Source organism: Perissodus microlepis, chromosome 2 (assembly GCF_051167445.1).
Source record: "Perissodus microlepis isolate ML-2025 ecotype Zambia chromosome 2, ASM5116744v1, whole genome shotgun sequence".
NCBI classification, from domain to species: domain Eukaryota; kingdom Metazoa; phylum Chordata; class Actinopteri; order Cichliformes; family Cichlidae; genus Perissodus; species Perissodus microlepis.
The window spans coordinates 31,303,423-31,327,044 of record NC_140462.1 but is presented as its reverse complement, the minus strand read 5'-3'; the positions used below and the strand labels follow the sequence as shown (position 1 = coordinate 31,327,044).

The 23,622-nt window shown below is 39.0% G+C and overlaps 1 protein-coding gene across 1 annotated transcript in view; it reads right to left on the bottom strand.

Moving 5' to 3' along the window:
• Window positions 1-23,622, bottom strand: part of slit3 (slit homolog 3 (Drosophila)) — a 235,791-nt gene that overhangs the window by 187,433 nt on the left and 24,736 nt on the right. Inside the window, exon 4 of the mRNA XM_084907796.1 lies at window positions 20,823-20,894. Within this exon, the coding sequence (XP_084763922.1) occupies window positions 20,823-20,894 (72 nt within the window). The remainder of the gene's footprint in view (window positions 1-20,822; window positions 20,895-23,622) is intronic.

Genomic DNA, 23,622 nt, shown 5'->3' with positions numbered 1-23,622 from the left:
TTTTTGTAAGAAAACAGAAAATCAAGTAAAACTAATCAAGCAGAAAGCTTACTGCCTGCACAATTATGTCTTTTCCCTATTTATATATTGTTTGCTCAATGACAAGAACATAACCTAACATAACACACACACATTAAAGTTCATCCTGACAACAGTGTCTGAAGCCCCTTCATAAAACTATGACGACATGCACTGCAGACGTCCATATGTTCCCATGTCTGTGTATTTGTGGGCACGTGTCCACGTATGTGCGTCTGGTCATCTTAATAACACTACAAAGACGGTCTAATGAAAGCCACATGTCTGTGTGACTCAGACTTGATTCACTCACAGCAAATATGAAAGAAATGTCAGATATGTCAGAGAGAGGGCAAAAATAAGAGACAAGAAAGAGAGCGAAACCGACTACCAGTTACAATAATTATATATAAAAACTTAATTGCAGACATTACAGTTTTAGATCTTGCGTGCATAAGTAGCCCAATAAAAGAAAGTTAAGCTCAAGACTGCTGTAAAATTTTACGCATTAAACAATGGCAATTTTTATTAACATGGCTGTTGAGTACGGTTGCCGTCAGTAAACATGATGTAAACTGACTTTGTGGAGTGATTTCAGTGGCTATGAATGCATGCGTAATCTCCCAGACAAACTAACACATGTTTCGTTTTCGGATGGCACGGGGCATTGTGGAGCAACACGATCAAACACATGCATGAAAGACAGCAGGATCAGTGAGCACCTTGTCGGTGAGGTGACATGAACGCGTTTATATGCATGTGTGTATTTATGTGTGTGTTTTTATACAGACATGTTCATGCACTTGTCAGCCAACAGTTCGTCAGCAGCGTCCGACAGCTTGTAAAGAACAGATGCTGTGTCTGCACACAAAGTGTCAGAAGATTTTTGCTTCCCAAACAGTGTCATAAAACTGGCATGTGACTGACAACTGGATGACCACGACAGTTGTCTGCTTACGAAATTTTTAACATGTAACATGCAACTTATGCCTCCATTTTCAGCATCTCAATATAGCAGGAATATTAAAGATCCTTTCCAAAATCACAAGATATATATGGAGGAAAATGCCAGCTTTTTACTTTGATGGTCACACGGGTTTATGTTACATACCACTAATTGATGCTAAAGACACATAGCACCTTTGGGTTCTTTTATAAAGCCAGAAGAGTGAAGAGCTGTGAATGTTGCAGCAGGGCAGTGCACAGCCAAGGAGCTGCCGGGTGACATCATCTTTAAGTGACCACATGAAAGTGACCGCCAGGCAGTGGTTAGTGTGGACTTCAGTAGCGCTTGGCACCACTTGATGCTTGTGGCCATTTATTTAGCTCTCTGATAGTAACTGATGCCGTCTCATATTTTCTCTCTTGGGTTCCTCTCGATCTCAGTATCGTTCCTCACTCTGTCATCTCTTCTATGCCCCACAACAGCATGTCTCTTCTCAGCATGATTATTCCTTTTGGTCTGTGTGTCTTTGGCTATCACATGCTCTTATTCAGTTTTTGTAAGTCACTTGGTTCTTTTTCCTCCTGTTGTGTTTTTGTTGTGTGTGTGTATTTAATTATGAATGCTTTATGTCCTCTGTATTACTTGGCATCATATACATATTACTTTTGTTCAAAGTCAGATTAAAAGGGGGACATCACCTGCTATGTGGGTTTTTTTGTTTTGTTTTGTTTTAAATAACCAGCACAGTACATTAACACTATACACAAAGGACAAGGCATACATTTAAAGTCATGTATAGGTTTCCAAGACTGACTATAAACTTGCAACATGCAACTTTTAAACGTTAAATGAGTTTTGATGTGTTTTATCTGAGTTTAGGATATGTTACATAGCATGGTTTTTGAATGTAAATGTCTCCCTTTCTTGCTGCCTGGCTCGAGCCTCTCCCTCTTTCATCTCGCCTCTCCTTTCTTGTCATTTTCTTCTCATCTTTCTTTCCCTCGTTTTTTTGCTGCCCTTCTCCCCTCCCTTTCTTTTCCCTCCCTGTCTTTGTTTGTGTTCCGTTAATTTTGTTCCCCCTCTTCCTCCCTCTCTCGGAATGTGTCTCTATCGCCACAGTTTATTTCTCTTTTGTCAGTATTGGTTACTGCAGAGGGCAGTTTATTGATATTCAGCGGCGGAGACAAACTTTTCCATACATCAAACATCCTTCTGTCATCAGTATCATCTCCTGCTGGCATTTGAAATGTATTTTTCTTTCTCTCCTACAGATTCTGTCTCCATTCGTTTTTGATTCAACTGTGTTCCCAACAGACAGAAGGTGTGTGCACATATGGTAATCCACTGCACAACCTGTTTGATTCCTGTTCTTCTTTTCTCCTTTTTCTTGTGATGCTAGCAGTCTTGTATACAGCAGTTTTAGACTTTGGTTTGCTTGTTTTGCAAGCTAGATATTTGTTTTCAGTTACTTGCCTCCTGGATCCATGAATTAGACCTCCTCCAGTCAGCTCCTCCAACTTTCTCAATTTGACCTCCTTCAGTCTGGGCAGAGAACGGGCGCGATTTTAGCCCATTTTGGGGGGTGCTGAAGCAGATTTCTTACTTTTTTGACAATATTTGCCGTTTGTGTGACACACTACTAAAAATATAAAAAGCATACAGTACTTGGTTGAGACGTAACATTTTAACAACAAAAGTATAGATAACCCCCCCTCCCCCCTCCCATAATGGTTTGTTCCAGCTCGCCTCTCCCCTACTCTGGCTCTAGCGCCGTTGCTGCTAGAGCGATGGTGGCTCAGCAGAGCGGAGGTGTAAGTGCCTGGCTTAAAACAGGACATATTAGCTACATTTAACCTTCAGTTACTCTTTATATAGTTAGATAGGAGTCAGACCATGAAAACATTACACCCAGATTACCTGCAGTGTTGAAAACGACGATGTTTGCTACCCTACAATCCGTCCTGCTCTGTAGTAAAATCAGCGACATTTGACCGTCCTGTTGCTCCCATTGAAATGTATACAGCCTATTTAAAATTTAAAACTTATAATTGTCTGTAGCCTACTGTTGTTACCACTGTCCAGTTTTAAATGGATACTAACTAGCTAACTGACTGGATGCCCATTAACCTTATAACTCCTGTGTGTGTGTGTTTGTGTACAGAGAGACAGCCAGGTTTATAATGGATATGAGGAGGTTTTTTCCAAACAAAGGAGCCACATTCAGGTAAAAGTGTAAAATCAAATGATCCGTGAATCAGGAATAATGTTGGATCAGTGTTTCAATGTTTATATCTTTTATTAGATGTTCATGTGGTTTGGTTATTTGCCTTTTGGTTGAAAGTACACCGAGAGAGAACTTTTTGTTAGTGATCTTAATAGTATTTTTTTCATATTAATGTAATTTTTTCATCTAATTGTATACAATCTTTTTGTGTATGATTGTCAGTCCAAAGAGGGAGAGAGAAAGAGGGGAATGTGAGGAGAAAGTACAAGGTCAGGAAGAACCAGGTAAGAAAACAGAGAGGGAACAGTGACAGGCACAACAGAAACTGTTAAACTGACAAAGAGAAAAAAATTATTTTACTCAACACAATTAGGAAGTTGTGTCCTCCCTATATTAAAGTACTTACTTATATTAAGTACCACTATGAAAGCATGAAACTCATAAATCTTACAACACAAAATTAGTATTATTAAATTAGTAAAATTAGTATCTGCAGTAAAGATTTTTTCATGCATGGTATACATTCTACCACAGGCAAAGTTGCCTCCATTTTTATATTTTTTTAAAAAAAATATTTTGTAATAATTTATTTGTAATAATTTATTTGTAATAATTTATTTGTAATAATTTATTCTGTTTTGGGAGTGTGGTTTTTTTATGCATCTGTATTGTATTGTATTGTCCAAAAAATGCACTCAGTTTACTTTTTACTCACTATGAGCATCATTCATTATTCTCCTGCAGTAATTAAGGTTAGGATATGTATTTTTTTTTTTATTCCAATCCATTCTTCTTTTGCAGCATTTAAATAACCTTTATCAGATTTGATGGTTTTGTTACAGACTTTTCAAAAAAGTGTTTTGCTTTTCTTTCACAAATGTGAGATTAAATTGTGTTAAAATGCACAAAACAGTGATGTCATGTTTTGTGACGAGGACCCAGGCAGAGAGAGACTTGATGAATTTAAGAATCTTATGATTTAATAAAGAAATTTGCAGACTTGCACAGAGAGGGTAAAATTATGATGACTGATAACAGAGACGAAGACAACAGACGACGAGGACAGGGAGGATGCAGGGACTGACAAAGGCAGGGAAGAAGTCTCATTGCGACGAGTAAAGTGTATCTTGCCTGGCTGGGCAGCTCTCTGGGTGCTCAGCACCCCCAAAGCTCTGATCCTAGAATCGCCCCTGGCAGAGAACAAGCTTTATCTCTGCATGGATAGGCTGGCTACTGGCTAAGCTGCTCTTTGGTCATCAACAACTGCTCAGTGGCCAGAGTATATCTTACAGCCAAATGCTGACAGCTGTGTCTTATTCTGTGGCACTTGTTTGATGTAGGCTGTGTTAGCTTAGTTGTCATCGCTCGAGGTTTTGATCTTAAGCAGAGTCAATTCATTTCAGCAGAGGTTAAGCCTCTTGTTATACATTTTGATGAAAAGAGATAGCATCTTCTCAAGCTGTAACACTTTGCCTCAACACTTATATGTTTTCAACTGTTTTAAGTATTAGTTTGGTGTGGGGAAGTACAGCTTTCTTTGATTTGCTTCCACATCCTAATGGTACAAACTTTGCTAACATTGTGTTTTTTGTTTTGTTTTTTAATGTAACCCTGGATTGCCAGCTGTGGAGCATTTGATGATTATGATGATTAATTGTGTGTTCCAGTAAACTTCACCACTCTAGGTTAACGGCTCATCAGAAATGAATGCACAGGAATCCTGCAATTACCATTTGTTGCCACAGAAGTCAGTGTTTACCCTGATCATCAATTTCTACACATTTAATTAACAGGGAACTACACTTGTGCTTGATTCAAGCTTGGGTAATGCCTGTACAAGGTTTTTATTTAATCCAAAATATAACGAACAGTCTGGTCTGTGCTTGGGGTGAGCAGAATGATTGACTGAGTTAAACAAAGAAAGAAAGAACCCATCTGTGGCACCAAAACCCTCTGTCACACATTATTTGATTATATAAAATGTATTCATTGTTTTATGTATCCACCTCTTAAACATGTGCTTTTACCTAATCAGCAACTCAACTTTTGCAAAACTTGGTATATGATGTATCTCAGTACCATGGTGTAGCATGTCCAGAGTGTACAATTTACCCTAAGGGTGATGCTATAATTATAGCTAACAGCATGCTGATATTTGCTTAGAGTTTTAGTCTAACTTTGTGTAAATGCATGCAAGATTATACAATTTACCCTAAGCGTGATGCTATAATTATAGCTAACAGCATGCTGATATTTGAGTTTTAGCCTAACTTTGTGTAAATGCACGCGACATCTCTGAATCTAAACTTGAGAAATGTTGCCCTTTTCTCTTTGTATTCCCTGAAGGATTTCAAAAGCTTATATGGAGCTGGAGCAGCTTTGCAAAAGTAGTATAAAAGCAGTGTAATCAACAGCTAATCTATGCTGGATGTGAAGCAGGTCTATTGTTTCATACTGGAGGGGATGTGGTGGCTCGGTGGCCTTATAAAGCGAAGCTACAAATTTGCGGGCAAGCCACTGGAGCCTATTGTCTTTGATTGAAACAGAAACGTATCACAGGCATTCTGAAACACACACAAGGCCATGGGGCTACACCACGAGCATGATGCTGTGCTTGTAAAAGTGACCAAAATTCAGGATGACAATTTTACAGAGAACGATGTGTGCGGCAGAGCATGCATTCTCTTTCTTTGCCTCTAAGAAAAAAGTGCTTGTTTTTACTTTAATTTCTAAGGATTTATTTTATTTCTATTACCTTTCCCATCTCTCAGATACCCACTTTTCATTTGTCAGCTGACTATGTTTAACATTTCTGCTCATATTGAGCTTCCTTGAAGAAGCTTGAAAAGATATTTAAAAGTAACAAGAAAACTTCTGATACCTGAGGAAGACACATTCCTGTTTGGATCCTGGTGATAGCTAAAAAAAAATGCTCTGACAAATACTCACTAAAAAAGGCACACCTATACATAAATTCTACACATACAAAAAAAGCAAATGCCCCTCAGACGAGCAAACACCTGACAGGTTATCCAAAGTCTGCAAAGTATTATCCTCTCTCTGATGTCAAATGTTAAAACCAAGGGTGAATGTGAAAGCGTAAAAAGGCCAAACAAAGCAAAGAAGAAAAAGGGAGGAAAAGACATGAAAAGAAGGAGACTGCTTGGACTTTTTTCATGGTTTCATATTTCTATGTTTAAACACAAAAATGCACATTCCTGTTCCCTTTGTTTAGCTGATACAGGCATAAACAAATACCTAATATCTTTCTTTCAAAGAAAGATGTGCACCTCCTTCCTTTCCTAATCTTTTTCTGTCTTACACATGCACACACTGACAACACACGATGACGTCTGTAAGCGTTTTAAGCCGTGAGAAGAATGTTCAACACAAACAAGATAAGCCTGCTGTTTGTAACATGATTTGAGCAACATACACAAACTGTCATGGCCTTTTTAGGATCTTTAATTATCTTTCCAAACCTAAAAATAAGCACTTCTTACATGCTCCCACTGAACTGGCTTTTCATTCATTGTCCTGTCAAAGTATGCCTTTGTTTAGGCGTAACTGTAGATTTGGATACAGATTTAGCTATAAACATGGCTTCAAATGCATCACTGCTAACATGAGTGGAGGCGCAATTATAATATTTGTTAACAATGTAAATGCAGGAGTAAATGTTTAAGGTAAAAGTAAATCGAACAAATCAAGTCCATTTTAAAGTTCCATATTGACACCTGAAAAACCATGTTTGAACCCGACTAAAGGGGCTGTCTGTCCCGTGTGCTATCTGCTCATAATGTCAGTGTGTTTTCAAGTCCACAGTGTTTGCTGTGAGCGTTTGTATGTGATGTATAAATATATCTGTACAGGTTTTAAAGTGGCTTTGCGGTGTTCTGCATTTAGACGAGGTCTGGTTAAATCTCCACTTACCCCATTCATGTGGTTGTCTCTCTCTCTCTCTCATTCTCTCTCTCACTCACTCTCTCGCTCTCTTTCTATCTCTGTTTCTGCTGAGTCGCTCATTTCCTATATCTTCATTTCCCTCTCCTCTGTCTCACAGTCAGACTGTTCGTAGCTCTGGTGCTCTTCCATGTAATCTAAATCTCAAATGTTGTGTCATTCCTTATCTAAGCTTTCTCTCTCTTCCCTCTTTTTTTCAAAAATCTGCACAAAAACTGTACAAAATAGCTTTCAAAAGCATCTTATTTTTCCTTATTGTAATTACTATGAATGATATAAAACATAGGGATGATCCCTTACAGTACAGCAGTAAAACTGTACATTACGTAATCCGCAGTGTCACAGGTCACAGAGGTCTAAAGAACTGTTACCAGGGAAAAATGCTTATGAACCACTTGGCTTGTGGTTGCTGGGGGCTGCTGTGGCCAGTGACCATTCACCTTCAAAGTAAAAGTTGTCCCTTACCAGAGATGGGGCAGCAACGCATTACAAGTAATGTGTTACTGTAATCCGATTACTATTTTCAAGTAATGAGTAAAGTAAGGGATTACTATTGAAAGAAAGTAATTAGATTACTGTTGCTTTCCCGTAAGCATGCTGCGTTACTGCGTTACTAAACCGTGATATTGTTTGTGAGAGTGTCTCATGACAATGACGTATGAGCGTGCAACAACAGACGTGTGTAGATCAACAATGGATAATGAGTGCAGGAGAGAGTACGGCCGTGTAGCGTTCAAAGCGTGGAAGCACTGACATTATTTTGAGTGTAATTCCTTAGAAAGTGACAAAAACATTAGTGTCCGCTGTTCACTCTGCATGAGAAGAAAACTCCTTTCTACAACTTCAAATCTCAGCAAGCACCTAGCATGCTGCCACAGGAATATGAAATTCACAGACACCTCCCTGCTAAAAAGGCGGAAATAGACTTAAGAGCGACAGGACTTAGTGCTGCTGAATCTTGGATCTTAATTATTTTTTGCTGTGTTGCATCTATTTTTAAGAGTGAGCGTAAACACAAAAATATTTCATATGCTGCAATATGCTGAAAATAGGTTTAAATGTTAAACAAATTTCAAGTCAAAGACTGTAATTTCATTTTTGCTTGATGCAACGTGCATGAAGTTAAAAGATTAAAACTCATAAATCAAGTTTTGAAAAGAGACTTTTCATTTGATTCAATTTTATATGATGGATTACGCAGAAAAACAGAATTGGGCTGAAAGGTCTATTGCTTTATTATGTATTCAGGCTGTGTATCATGTTTTTAAAAAGTAACTAAGTAATAAATTAACTAATTACTTTTGAAAATAAGTAATCAGTAAAGTAACGGGATTAATTTCTTGGAGAAATAATCAGTAATTAGTAACTAATTACTTTTTTCAAATAACTTGACCAACACTGCGCCTTACACATTTCAAAAGTTCCAACTTTTACTCTGAAGGCAGTTCCCTTTTCCAGTTGCAATTCCAAGCAAACTTTTCAGAGTTTCAATCCTGCTCAGCCACTGGTTGGAGACTGTTTGCAGACAAGTTGTGTCTTTCATGCAAACTAGCTAGTTGCAAACAACCAAATCAATCACAAGGAGGTTTTTAGTACAACACCCTCTTTGCAAGAGGCTGCCAGCTACAACCAGCATGCACTCATCAACCTGTTGGGGAATACACATCTGTAAAAGAATATGCTTCACTATTGCTGTGTAGAAATATCAGCAAAATCAAGGCAACGGGTAACCCAAGCTGTTAAAGGCTGTACCATAATTTTTATGTAACTGCAGTACAAGGTTAAAATTGAGATGTGCACATAAAACATTTTCTATAATGCTATATGTTGAAATGGCTTTGTATAGCCACCATGGAAATGTAAACAAATGGTAATATTTAAAGGGGTGAAAGTGATTCATCACTTGTATTCTGAAGTGCTGAAAACTTTAATCTGCAGTGAAGGGCAGCAGCACCATGTTCTAGTTCTGTATAATAAAACAACTTAACACATCTCTAACAAAATCAAAAAGGTGGCAAACAATTCAGTTCTGAGGATGGGTTGTGGCTGCCAATTGTCTTGGCAGGATTCTTGTTTGCTGTGTTTATTCAAATGTTTCAGCCTCAGTATGGTTAAGATTTACTGATGACAAAATGTTGCATGTAGCAGCTTATGTTTGTTATTTTTGCTATTGAATCGTCTGCAGTCATACATGGATGGTGTTAAACCTTCCAGAGTTATTTAGCTCACTATAGCCAACATGTTACGACACAATAACATAATGACAACCAGACAAACCTTGAGTTAATCACACAACGCAGGTCACTGTATGACACTGTAGTTAAGTAATTACTTCCAAAATGTTTCTCTGGCTTTAGTTACTGTGTGTATGGTTTTCTTGTAGATAAAACCTGCAGCAGAAGGACTTCACATGAATGTATACCAATACAAACATTATAAATGCTGATCTTTATTAATTTTTTATTTTGCTGTGCAAATTTGCTTAATTTGGTGATTTTTTTTCATACTCTAAATACTGTTTTGGGATTTACATTAGGACAAAAAAATTTCTTCTTTTGGCATTCAGTTGTGAAACACCACCTTACAAAGCTCTTAGTCACTGAATGACCATGTTTGTGTGACAGCAAGACAGATGAAGAGATGTGTGTTTACTCGCGTCTCCAAAGTGTGTGGGTCAATGTGTATATCTCCAGTGTTTCTGGGCCATTCTGTGCATATGTGTGCGTGTGTATAACTCTGATTATACCAGAGCAATACTAACAGTTTTGGCTCATTTGTAACAATCAGACCTCACTTAAACAGAATAAATCACAAGTGTAACTAAAAGACACACGTGTTCAAACATTCATTTGTGAGCCCATATACAGAAAGCATAACTCTCGAGATACATCCATGTGTCTGCAGGTGTGTGTGTGTGTGTGTGAGAGAGACATTAGCCAGTTCCACATATAGTTCTACATATGTAGCCATAAAAATGATCAACAAAGAAAGCAAGAGCTATGCAGACCTCCCACAAAGTGAAATGTTACACACGCGCGCACAAGCTGAGACGTTCTCACCGACTCCGATTCACAAAATCCTGACGTTAATCACTTTGCACATTGTGTTTGCAGTATGTCAAGGTGTCTGAAGAGGTTTAATAGCGCAAAGTATCAATTTTTAACTCACGTGGGATTAACATTCAAGAAAACTGAGCAGGCTGAATTTCCATATATGGAATTTTCATTTTGCTGCTATTAGTTAGACCGGCAAACAGTGACATGAGGGAAGACTTCCAGAAATCCGATCAAAAATAATGACGTCAATATTTATTCATTTCTTATAATGAAACACTCTTAGGTTCTATAAAATGAACTAAAATGTAAAGCCTTATGACCACAGTGATTTAATAATTTGGTTGTTTTGTTGACAGCTGCATGTTTTCAGACAGCACAACTGCGAGCCAGGAGACGGTAGATTATACTATTTTCTTATTTTTATTTAACGTTCGCAACAAAGACTTTGTGTTCTGCAGCATTTGTGCATGGCAAATATAGTACATTTATTATTAGGTAAAGCTTGTGGTGAGGAAACCATTATTCCCAGATCTGTGACAGGCCATAAACTCAAGTGACCTGCTTTAAAGTCAAGCAGGCCCACACAGCCATCCATCAGATGATTGCTTTCTACCTCACTTCATAAAAGTCACATCACGTTCTATATTATTATTGATTACTGGAAGTGGGCATAAATTAAAAATCTTATTTGCATCTTGTTGCTTACCAACTTTAAACCTGTTGCATAGAATTCAGCCCACAAAGCAGTGGTGAATCTGAAGTTGCTTACTATCTTTTTGCAGGCACATGTAATCACACACTGAGATATTTCATCACTTTTTTGGGCCCCACACTAAGGCTGGAGCTTCAATTTACACCGACTAACTCCCCCCCACCTGTCAGATTACAGTAAATAACCTGGAAACAGTTTTCCCCAGAATTTAGGAGAAGATTAAAGACAGACACCCTCAGATGACATCACCATAACTCTACAACAACAGTTAGTCTGCAGGTCAGGTTTCAGCTGCTATAACACTTTGCGAGATTTATTTTGAAATCAGATAGTTACAATGAGATGTTCGGATGACATGATTAATAGTGTAACATTAACTCAAACCACGACATCTCTACAACACAGGCTAACACCAAGAAACCTGTTCAAAAATGTGAAAAAAATCTTTCATGGGATAATCGTACTTGTTATTTATTACTCCTGCACTTTTTATTTCCTCTGTAGTAATCATCACAGAATTTCAGTTTAACCTTTACAGCATGAGCCTCTCTTTTTACCCATTTATATTACTGTGTTGCCCTGGAAGCCATGTAAAAAAAAGAAGTCAAGTCAAGTTTATTTATAAAGCACATTTAAAAACAACCAAGGCTGACCAAAGTGCTGTACAATAAAATACAAATATAAAATACAATAAAACACAAGTACATAAAACACCTCACTGATAAAACAATAAGTTAAAACAATAAGTTAAACCTTGCTAAAAGCCAATGAGAAGAGGTGAGTTTTAAGAGCAGTTTTAAAAGTTCCTAGGCTTGTGGAGAGTCTGATGTGAGGAGGTAAACTGTTCCACAGTCTGGGTGCAGCCACAGTAAAAGCCCTCTCTCCCCTAGTCTTTAATCTGTACCTGGGAACATCTAAAAGCATCAGGTCTGCTGACCTCAAAGATCTCCTGGGGCGGTAAATGCTAAGAAGCTCTTGAGTCTTGAGTTTCACTAAGAAAAAAAAAATGCAGCAGTGAACAGTGCTGAGGAAAGAATCTGTCCTTTTTATCAGCTTATACACATGAATGTAATTATGGGAGGGAATTATATTTGTTTAGTGGTTTGTCTTTTGTCAGTAATGAAGTGCCGGGTGTATACAACTCCATTGTGCTTTTACTACAAAAACCCACCCTATCACACACAAACACACACACACACACAATCATACACAGAGAGAGAGGGAGAGAAAAGGCCAGAAGTTAGTTGCCAGGTTTTTAAAATATCCTTTAGGAAAAATAAAGCATCTCAAATCAGAGCCAGATCATTAGTCCTTGCTGTAAGAAGGGGGGAAAAAGCAGGTCAACAATCAACAAAAGCTTCTATTTTCTTAAAGCTCCTATTCAGATTCTCCTATTCTCCTCCAGCTACTCTAATCTCCGTCTCATTCCATTGTTACTTTCCTCAACTTTGCTATGTCTCACTCGACCATCTTCACCTGTTACCCAGTCCTGTGTTTTTTCCCCCTGTTCTCTATCATGTGCCCCTGCTGCTCTTCCTATCTTCTCCCCTTCTTCCTTCATCTCCTTGTCATCCTCCTCCATCGTTCCAGTGAGCCAAGTCTGTTTTAGATTAGTGCTCTCATGTAAAGCTAAATTAGGATAAAACAAACACTGTGTGAGTGTATTTGGGCCTATATCAAGTTTGTCTCTTCTTAAATGCAAGTACAGATTGACAGACCAACACACACGCACACGCACACACACACACACGGGAAAATAGGACATATACGAACATATAAGCAAATATGCAGTCACACAAATTACTATCCTGTGTTGCCATGTTTAGCTCATTTTGACTTTAACAGGTCAAGTTGATTCCGATTCCATTATGGACATCACTCATTGATTCGATTACTTATGCACTGTCACTGGATTCTCATTGGCTCTGTCTTGAGAGTCACCACCGTTGCTAAGCAGCAATAAAGAAATGACATTAATGCAAATTAATTCCATGCTGTGCGTCACATGTTTGTGCATGTTTGCTGAGGTATTTCCCCTCTTTGTTGTGGTCAGTGTTGGAGTCATTAAACAAAAAAGTCATTATTATACAGAACACTTTTCTTAAAAGTAATGCAGAAAAGTAATGCAGTATGCTACTTAATTACTCACAGGAAAATGTAATTTGTTATACTACTCTTTACATTACTTTCATGTTACTCTGTAAAATAGCTAAAAGGCACTTCTCATAGTCACCATTCAACAATATAAACCTGGGGCCACAACCCCACACACCAACTCAAATCTCCAATGAAGGCACACGTCTCTAAGATCCTTCCATTAGCAGAAAACAAAGCTGATCACACAAAGCAAAGATGAAAACCCCACAGTGATTCTGCTTTAGAAACATGAACAGGTGTGAAAGGAGGCAGCCTGACTGCATCTGCTTGGTACCTGTTCAAGTTCAGGGTCTGGCTGCTGGGGTCGGCAGCTGTCACTCTGGGTTCTTGGCTAGCTTAGCGTTAGCAAGCTGTCTTAGCGGATGCTGGCAAAGAACCAAAGTTGTGTTGGTGGCATATTGTGGTTGTTTCTTTCTTGGATGCAGTTTTCCACTTTGCCATTTATCTCTCCTTTTGTGCAATAAAAATAAATGTCCATATTTATGCTTTAGTACCCGTCGCTATTTTCCTCCTCTGACACGGGAACTGAAATCAGCTGATTGTAGTGCGAGTGCATGAAGCGGGATCGAGACTAACAAATCCAAGGAACTGGACTACTGGGACCCAGTTTCTACAAGAACCGGTTCTCCATTCCCATCCCTACATGCATATGAATTAACACCTAGACTGTAAACACGAGCTTTACCCTACACGCTGACATACAAGACAAATGAGCTCAACTGAAAATGTAGTATGTGTCTGCATACCATTCCTCTGTAAGAGTAAGGAGGTCAAAGGGAAAACCAGATATCTTTATCCAAGTTTACTAGCTGCTCCACTGTTACATCCCCCATCAAATCATCTTCATTTGCGTGGTGAAATTACTACCACATGCAGTCCCTGTGCTATTTTAGTACAAACATATAAAATCTGTTGCTATGTAAAAACTTAAAGAAAGAAAAAAGTCAACAACCACACAACCTCCCACAAACTTTTCATAGGTTCTGGCCCTGCAGCATGCTAGCTAACTGGCAAGCTGCTGAAGTAGGCAGCTACAAGGGAAAGGTGTTGCTGCTGTGAACTTTAAGACCGCCTGGATGGTGCATTCTGCCCCACTAAGACACACTCTGGCTTATTTTATTCACACGTCTGCAAAGGAAAATACACATAGGCTTAGACACACACACACACTTTATGACTTGGCCTTTCCAGCGCTTTCACAGCAAGAGAAGCAAACTTAAACACTTTATGCATTTGAACTGCATGTTTAAGAATTGGTGTCAGAGACTTTATATGAATATAAACACTTGTACAATGGAGTGAAATATTATGAACAAAAAAATGAATTTGGAGATCAAAATCATTCTTCTATTTTTATTTTTTTAAGTAGTTTTTTTTTAAAGTTTAGAAATACAAACAATATAAAGTTGTTCATATGTTCATTCTCTATGTAGGAAATCCTAAAGACTGACGGTTCTCAACATAAGGTAGCATGAGCACAAAGATGAAACAAAGATTAAACACATACAAGAAATGACAGACCCAGCCATGTGTATGAGTATGTGCACCAGAAATGGTGAACCAAAAACAAAAATATAATTTCCTGCTGAGATTTTATTTAAAGCAGTTTGCTACAATAAGCCAACAGTAACACAACCACTTACTTAGCTACATGCAAACATGCTCAGTGCAACAAATTAGAAAGTATTGTTAACAGAGAAAGGATGAAAGAATTATCGGAAATTCTCCTCATGTAACCAAATCTCCCAAATTATCCCACTATCATCCCCCCTCTCTCCCTCACTCTCTCATGCTTTCCCTATCTCTCTCTCTCTCTCTCTCTTTCGGTTTTCAATATCACAGCAGTGTGTATTTATCTAAATATGTCTTGGGACAAAATCGCACTGCCGTCTGGGCTGTGGGAAACACACACACACACACACAAGCCACTAAAAGCAGACCTATTTTAGAAGAGCTCTGGTCAGGTTCCCTCAGTAAAAGCCTTTCCTTCCCTGAATACCAGTGAATATCAGCATGAGCCCAGTGGTGCAGCTCTTTCCTGGGGCCTATGAGCCTCCAGGTGCTGCTTTATCCAAGAACATCCTTTGCTTTTTTGCTTTTGTGCCAATTGCTTCAAAAAGGATTTCATCAAAATATAAAGGTAGACTGATGTACATGTTAGAAATGCACATGCATTTTACTGGTGAATATTGCCCTTGGTGCTGTGTACAAGGTTCTACAAGCTTTGTGGTGCAGCTACACACCGCAGTTTGTACATCTGGGTCATGTTTAATTATTAGGAAGTTCTGTCATGGGTCTGTGGTTCAGTATAAAGTCTGACACACACAGAATGACCAGAGTGCATACTTCTACGTCCAGCGCTTGTACTTCTAAATCAGCAGGAGAGGTGGCGTGAGAGAGATGTATTTGTGTGTGCGTCTATGTGTTTATATATCTGAGACTTATTTGTTTCTCACCAGCACACAGTGGCGTGAAAACCAAACAAAAGGCCTGGAGCCTAGTGACACGAAAACAATCTTATACTCCCAGAGAGCAAAAGAAACATCCAAGCTCTTTGTTCAGTTTGTGCAGGGCAGTATTTCTAACCCTAACAGCAACAGAGCACACAAAAAAATAAAGAGGAATAAAGTCAATAAGTGAACGAGATAATAACCAAAAAGAGGAGACACATGTAAGTACAGACTGTTTATATTCACCTCTCACCCTTCCAAATCGTTCCAACCAATCACCAGTGAGGCCCAGTCTGTCATAACCAATCACTGGACACACAAAGTTCATCCACTTCCTGTAACACTAACCTAACATTCCAGCAGGTAAACTATGGCAGTCGCCTCTAAATGGACAATTAGCCAAGATTAAAGGCAGGCTCCTCGTCTTTCTCCATTAACTTAATTAGGAGGAAAAGACATCTCGAATGACCCCCTGCTCTTTCCAGCCTTCCCTCCCATTCTCATTCTTCTCTCTCTGCAGCGTCTTTTCCCCTGGCTTAACTCGTATATTGTATTTACAGTAACTGTGGAGAGTTAAGACCACACTTTCACATCTGGGAGAATCACTGAAGCATTTGGAGGTAAACTGCTTCACACAAGAGTAACCTAATGGTGCTGAAGAAAATATCTCATTATCATCCAGTCATCAGTGCAGGGATTTAAAGTGGGAACCTTCCATGCCATGATTTGTTGATTATTAGAGTCATCCGGGTGATTTTTCTCTCTTTTAACCTTGCTTCATTGAATTTTACTCTTCCACAGCTCTGGTTTCCCCCCTCTTGTTTAGCTAAACCTTTATAGGTATTTTTGTAATGCAAATTGGTAAACACCCAGTGAACATGTAGGGATGAAGCATTTTGAAGGACAAGTGGATTGGATAAAATTCCTTACCGGCCTCCCTCTGGACATAAACTAAATTTCCTTCTTTCTATTAAGCCTCCAAAAGATCCTTTTAGTCTGAATGTTTGGCTGCTGATATCCTGCTGTAATGCAGTTTATGGGGTGCAGTAAGGAGAATGACGGAGCCCAGCAGCAGTGCTCCGTCAGCAGACAGCAGAATGAAGCTGCTTAACACTGCAGCTGGGATTTTACTTGGATGTGTAGTGTGTTACTATATTTATCTGTTTTTGTTTAGGTGTATTGTAAACAAATGCAAACAATCTATAACACTGGAATGAAAGATAATCATTACAAGCTTCATATTGACGCATGCTAACCAACTATAATCTGACAGCTATTTTCTATCCCCAGCTAAATCTTTAGTTTATTTCTTGCTTGATTCATTTTTGTTTTATTGCAGACACAAATTTAATGCAATCTTGTCTTTGTAAATTTGCAGTGAACATTCATTTTACAGCACATCTTTTCTGGTTGCTTATGTGATAAAGTGATGTAATTTATGTACTTTAGCTTTGCCACACTGTGTCCAAAAATACTGTTTAGAAATAGCACAAGCAGAAGAGATTTATAGTCTGCTGACTAACTCTGTAATATCCATTATATGGCAGGAGCTACATAAAAATTTGCAAAGCTTCTACAGTATTTCACAGTCCATAAGTGTTGAAACATGGTCAAAGATCACCTTCAACACTGTGAAATACTCAGCATCTGAAGCTCTAGGGATTTATTCATGAAGAAAACGGGAAATATCTCTTTAGTATAACATTACTCTCATTTTTCATCTTCTGCCTTATGCAAACCAATCAAGCGTAACCTGAGCTGCTTAAATGGCGGGGGGGTGGGATCCTGTTGCTTCATGAGTAACATGGGCTGTGAGCCAGAGCTAATTCAAGTCCTTTTTATGCGCTAAACAAGCATGCAGACACACACACAAACTCCCAGAGGAGAAAGCGAAGATAACAGGATGAGGCTCAGTCTGGGTCAGCATTATTAGACAGGAGACCAACAGCCATCAAGTCACTTAACAAAGTAAACCTCCCTGACTCAGTGCAATGTGCATGAGGCACAAAAGCCCTGTAACCAGTAGCTTTCATTTTTCCATTTGAGATATCGTCTATACGTTATATTTCAAACCAAAAATTCATTACACTCTTCGCAAATGTATTTTACTCAGAGCTCGAGCTTACTATGTGCAACCGTGTGTGTCTGTGTGCATGTGCTGTGAGACCGCAGTCTCTGCAAACTGTGGGGGGAAACGACCACAGACTGCACACACTGAAACCCACAGACTCCAGTCCACGATCCATCTCAACCTTCCCATTTATGTTTTCTCTCCCCCCTACCAAGCACCTAGAGGGACCACAGACTCCACTTCCTTCATCCATCTACAAGAAACCTTTATCTTCCACCAGCATCCCTTCATCCATCCATCTCCCTCCTTTCTCATGACCTCCGTTATATGTGTTGTCCATCAGTCTTTGTCAGGCACTCAGCAACAGCACTTAAGGCTAAATTAGAAAAGTTTCCATTAAGAGACAACCTCTTTGATTGATTCATAGTCCTGCAGGATTAAAGACTAGACTAAAAACTATTATCCAGTCCGATACCTCTTATCCGAACCCCTGCACCCTCCTCAAGAGTGAAACGTCTAACCCATGGCTATTTTCACTTAATGCTAGTCCAGCTCCTTCCAACTCCGCCCTTTTCCAAACCTCAGACCACAGAGCTTTAATAGGAGGGTTAAGAGGTAATTCCTATCACACTGCCATCATTTAATATCTAACCAAGGCTGACAGAGAGGAAGGTTACGAACCCAAACCAGAAAGCCACTAGCAAACCTCCTTGTCTCCTCCTCCTTACTCTCCTGCTGTTACTCTCTCTGCAAGTCTCCCACCATCTGACTTTCTCTCTATCCCATAATTCTACCTACATTTCTTCCTCTTTTTGCCCTTCCCTCTTATACACACGCTCTCTTCTACATACCTTGGTGTTTACATTACCACCACTTCCTTAGAAAACACAGCGAGGATGGGAGAAAAAGCACTAAAAAAGAGGAAAAGTGGAAAGAAAAAAAGTGCCGGAGGAAACTCCAGACACTGTAATTTAGATTGTGCTGATGGCAAAGTAGGGACATAAAGAACATGAGATTTATAATGTTAAGTTTGGAACACGTTCACCCTTTCCACTCTCCTGAGTTGTCTGAGAGCTCTATAGGGATCCATATTCGACCGGTGATAAATAATAGCTTTCGAGAGCAATTAGGGGTTTTATACAGTTGTAAGCCAGGAGGTGGAGGAAATAAGGCTGTCATTCACAAAGAAAAAGGGAAAAGGGTTGAAAAAAAAATGCCATGTGAAAATGTGCGTGTGATGGAATATTTGTATTCGTCTCCATTTGCATCTGTCACTGTGTGTGTCCCTGGCGTTTATGAGGACTTTTAACTGTGTGTGATCCTGGAAGCCACAGCTGACGTAGATGACAATTTAGCAGTCTACTCTGCCTCAGCAATATATCACACATCACCACAAAAATATGAAACGCAAAATATGTCCGTCCAACAAAATATATCACGGTGAGAAACTAAGGAGGAAAACTGAAACTGGCAACATTATAAATCACTTTTATTCTGAAACAAGGTAGTACAGAACAAACGTTCTAATGATAAATAAGCATTGATTTAAGCTGAATAGATAGCAGTATATTAATTAATACCTGTGTTAACAGTGGTAGAAGCCTGCAGTGGACAAAAGTCATGATGTACTGTGCACGTAATGTTTATTCCAGTCTTTCAGATTGTAAACAGCAAGTCAATCTCCTTATAAAGCTCAACTTTCAGGAATCCATTTTTGAGTATTAAATAGTTGCTGCCTGTAGGTTGATAGGTGGCTGCAAAAGCTTGTAACATTTCTTTGAGTCACAGCGGTTATGGAAGAAAGGGTTTGAATAGTGGACCAACAAATCAAAATGTCATAAAATGTCCACAGAAACTTTCCTGCAACACAATCCACTTCTCCGGTGCCAGCCCAAAATACTTTCAGCAAAGCTTTGGAAGTATGAGGATGTGAACATATGCACTGGGAAAGTACATTTAATTTATTTTGTGGAAAAAAAAAAATCGAATTTTTGACATTTATTTGGACATGTTGATGTTGTGACACTGGAATGGCTCTGGCTCGCTGCTCAAATCCGCTTTAAGTGTTGCAAACCTAAGCTGACTATAGCTGTCATTCTCCGTGAAGGAGGGAGCTCAAAACCTTTCAATCAACATGTTAGTTCTCGCCAGCGAAATTGTAATTGTGGAGTAACCGGAGTATTCCTTTAATTTCTGCTTTTTGGTCCACCTACACTTCAAAAAGGTGAAAAAACATGGAAAGAAAACGCACAAGAATCTTTTGAACAAAGAACTGTTACAGTAGCTTCCAATGGGTTCTGCCTCATGGAAACATTATAAAAGAGAATGAGAGAAGTGAGAAGATTAATGTCCTAGCGCTGGTATTTGTTATCCTAACACCTCTCACCATAGCCATGCACACACATGCTGAACACACATAAACTTGATATGTTGAAACGCAGCATCGATATGACACATGTAACACAAATAAATATCCAGTAGGGTATACAAACTTATAGACGCACCCAATAATACTTATACACACAATTAAATTCAGGCATGCACCCACACACACACACACACACACACACACACACACACACTCTAACTCCAAGTTCTCTTGAAAGAAGCCCAATGTAAACAGCTATAAAGTTTAGAAGGTGTTTCAACCTTCAACCTAAGCTGACTATCCTCTCTGAGGATAAAACAAATAGAGAACCTGACAACCTGAGTGGAAAGAAAGAGCACAGATGGGGAGACAGCATGGATGCACCAATGGGACTAAAACAAAGAGAGAGAGTATGTCTGGGAATGTGAGATGAAAACGAGAGAGGAGGAGGACAAGTGGGAGGCTTTGCTGCATCAGTATGACCTGCTCTTACACTCTTACACTCTGGGAAAACTCAATATTCCTGAATAAAAATTCCACACGAGTCCAAGCAAAACATTCACTGCAGGCACACTTTCACCTCTTAAAATCAAGCATACTCACACAAACGCACACATCTGACACTCACTGCCTTTTTCAACTCTCGACAGGAGCACAGAGCGGCACTGTGTCACCTGGCGCGAGACCTGAACCCTCAACCAGGATAAAACCTCTGACACCATGGTCGTGTTTTCAAATGGATCACGTAACACATCAAAAGCGGCACAAAAGGGGAAACAGAATGACGGAGGAGAGTCAGAGAGAGATCATGAATGGGGAGAAGATGAAAAAAAAAAAGAATATCAAAGTGTACTCACAGTCGTCCTAGTTTGGGATTGGACTGGAAGAGAAGCTCTGGAAGAAACTGGAGCTTGTTTCTGTTCAGACGACTGCAGGGAGAAATAGAAGAAGGAAAATGAAGGAAAACATGTCATTGGGAAGAGAAAAAGGGCAAAAACATTGTCTAATAAATCAGTCGCATCCGTGCTTTTGTGTTGACTGAACAATCACCACACAGCTGACTGAATGACCTTAAAGGTCAGCAAGTTTAAACTCATGGAAAAGCCTCTGACTTCCTGTGATCATGGCCTAGAGGTTATCACACTATGGTTTGTGTATACAGGTCATCAGTTTCTAGACTCTTTAAAGTCCATTAGCAATATATCATCACTGCATATGCTTTAACCTGATAGCGTGAGATGGACCAATTTTGGACTACAAGCATGTTTTAGCATAAAGTTACAAACTTAGAGAGGATTTATACCGCTGTGTTAAATCTACGCTAGGTGGGTACTTCAGAACTGCAAGCTGCTCTGAAATCCTACAAACCTTTGTGTCCTACACTATTGTGACTGGCCTGTTCAGTACCGTCAATTCCTCCTGTGCATTTCTGGCTACTTTTTAGCTGCAGTTTTTGAATTTATCAGTAAGAGAAATAACAGTCATTTTCTCAATATAAGGACTCACAGATGTTATAATATTTCTGGAGTGGGACTGCCAAAACTAATCCATCGGAATGGATGCGAGGGAATGCAAAGAAAATGAGACAAATATGTTTGCCTCTGAAAAAAACAAAAACATGACCGCAACAAAGAGTGGGGAGGCAAGAGGGGAAAGAAATCCTAGCATTTTATTCATTTTTTATCGTGTCTGGCACCTCATATTAAACACCGGGATGCAACCACAAGGTAATTAAAACGCTATACATATTTGTTTAGAATATAATAAATGTGACCAAAGACTTCAACATATGCATTTACACAGAAACATTTACCTCCACAGAGATTTATGACCAAGGGAAAAGTAATAAAAACAAGTTAAAGGCACCCACATAATTATGACAATCTATAAGTGTTGCTCTCGCATACAGAATGTTTTTACATTCCAATTTTAACCACATCGTTGCTCATATGTTTGATTATTGCCACCTGTGGATGGTTTTATATTCTCGGCAATCTTTTGCAAAACTCTCTGATGCGTCTTCTCAACGATTGTGGGATAAAAATCTTTTTAGTCACGCTTTATATGAAAAATAGCATTCCTTATCTTAGTATTTTCATTGGAAAATTAGATAAACACTTTAAATTACAAAGGCCAAAAAGAAGAGAGTGGAAGAATTCAGGTTGATGAACAGAAAGACAGCAGCAGAACGAGGCGTTTTAGGATAAAAGATGTTTCCTTGTGTGTGCATGTGTGCAACGAAAGGTGGGGTTGGCTAAAGTGGAGATAAACGAAGACAGTGAAAGCTGAGGGAGTGAAAGTGTTATCAGGCTACCAAAGCGTTACACTGAGAAACGAGGCGTGGAAGGGAAAAAGGAAAGAAAAGAAGGGTGGAGGGTCGCAGGGTCACAAAGTAGGATCTGTGCTGGAGAAGACACAGACACCAACCTTTTAACCCTGTGATAATGATAATAAGATAGTGGCTTTCACTCCTGTGTACACCAATGGAAAGAATAATTGAGTCCAAAAAAAGAAGATGCACACCACCTGAAATAAATAAGGGAGAAAATACCTGCTAGTATGTGAGTACAGCACAGCTGCTATTACAGCTACGAGTCATTAAAGGACATTTGCTCAGAGCACAGATATAGTTTCAAGAGAATAATTCTTTGTGTATTTTTAAGCATTAATGATGAGGTTTTCTTCCTACTTAGAACCTTTGAAATGACACCAAACCACATGTCTGTGGCATTCATATTTTATGTTTTGGCAAATTATTCCTATTACTCAGAATCACAGAAAAAATGAAAGAGTTTGGAGACTAAACCTTACTAATCATAATGAGCAGGGCTTTTTTTCTCAAATAAAGAACAAAAGAAATAATTTGATACGACACCTCTTAACAAATGCTGTTTATTTTGCAAACTATCCTTCATTTATAACTGAGTAAAGCACAAATGACTATGAATTCTGGCATTTCAGACTTTATGAATGCTCTGACCCAAGGGGATGACAAAATAAGCCCCATGTTTTTCACATTGTGACTCCATAAATCACATGGACTCAGCGTCAGGGCCTCTCACCCCTGACCTTTCACCCTGGCAGACACAACATCAGAGACCCTGTCAAGTAAGCATTTTAAAAACCATTTTACTATCAGTAAAGTAAAAAATGCAGGCCCTTGTTATTACCATTAATCTACTGCAGCAGTTTTTCCCCTCTTTAGAAAGATTCATTTTGGAGAACAAATGTCATCCTCAAACAAACATAGATATTTAATTTTATCATTTATTTTAATAGGTTCTGATTTATTAAATGGGCTAAAATGGCATAAGAACATTTGTTGAAATGACTCGGATAAATGAAATGCTGTCTATGTGAGTTCTGGCAAACAACTGTTAAGACTCCCAACATCCTCCCTCCCCCTCATCTAACCTCTCACCCTTCCTGACACACTGCATTAAAGAGCCTTTTAACATTAAAGTGGGCAGTGACCTTCTGCTTTCACATCATATGTGTGATCTCCATTTAGAGGGAAGATATACACGTCTCGGTCGCTCAGCATATCTGGATTTTAGGAGAGCTCTGCTGACAGCTGCGGTGATCTAACGGTTTTATCTCTCTTCTCCACTCTGCAGCATGTATACTGAAAAATACCGTCCATGTGTGAAGTAAATT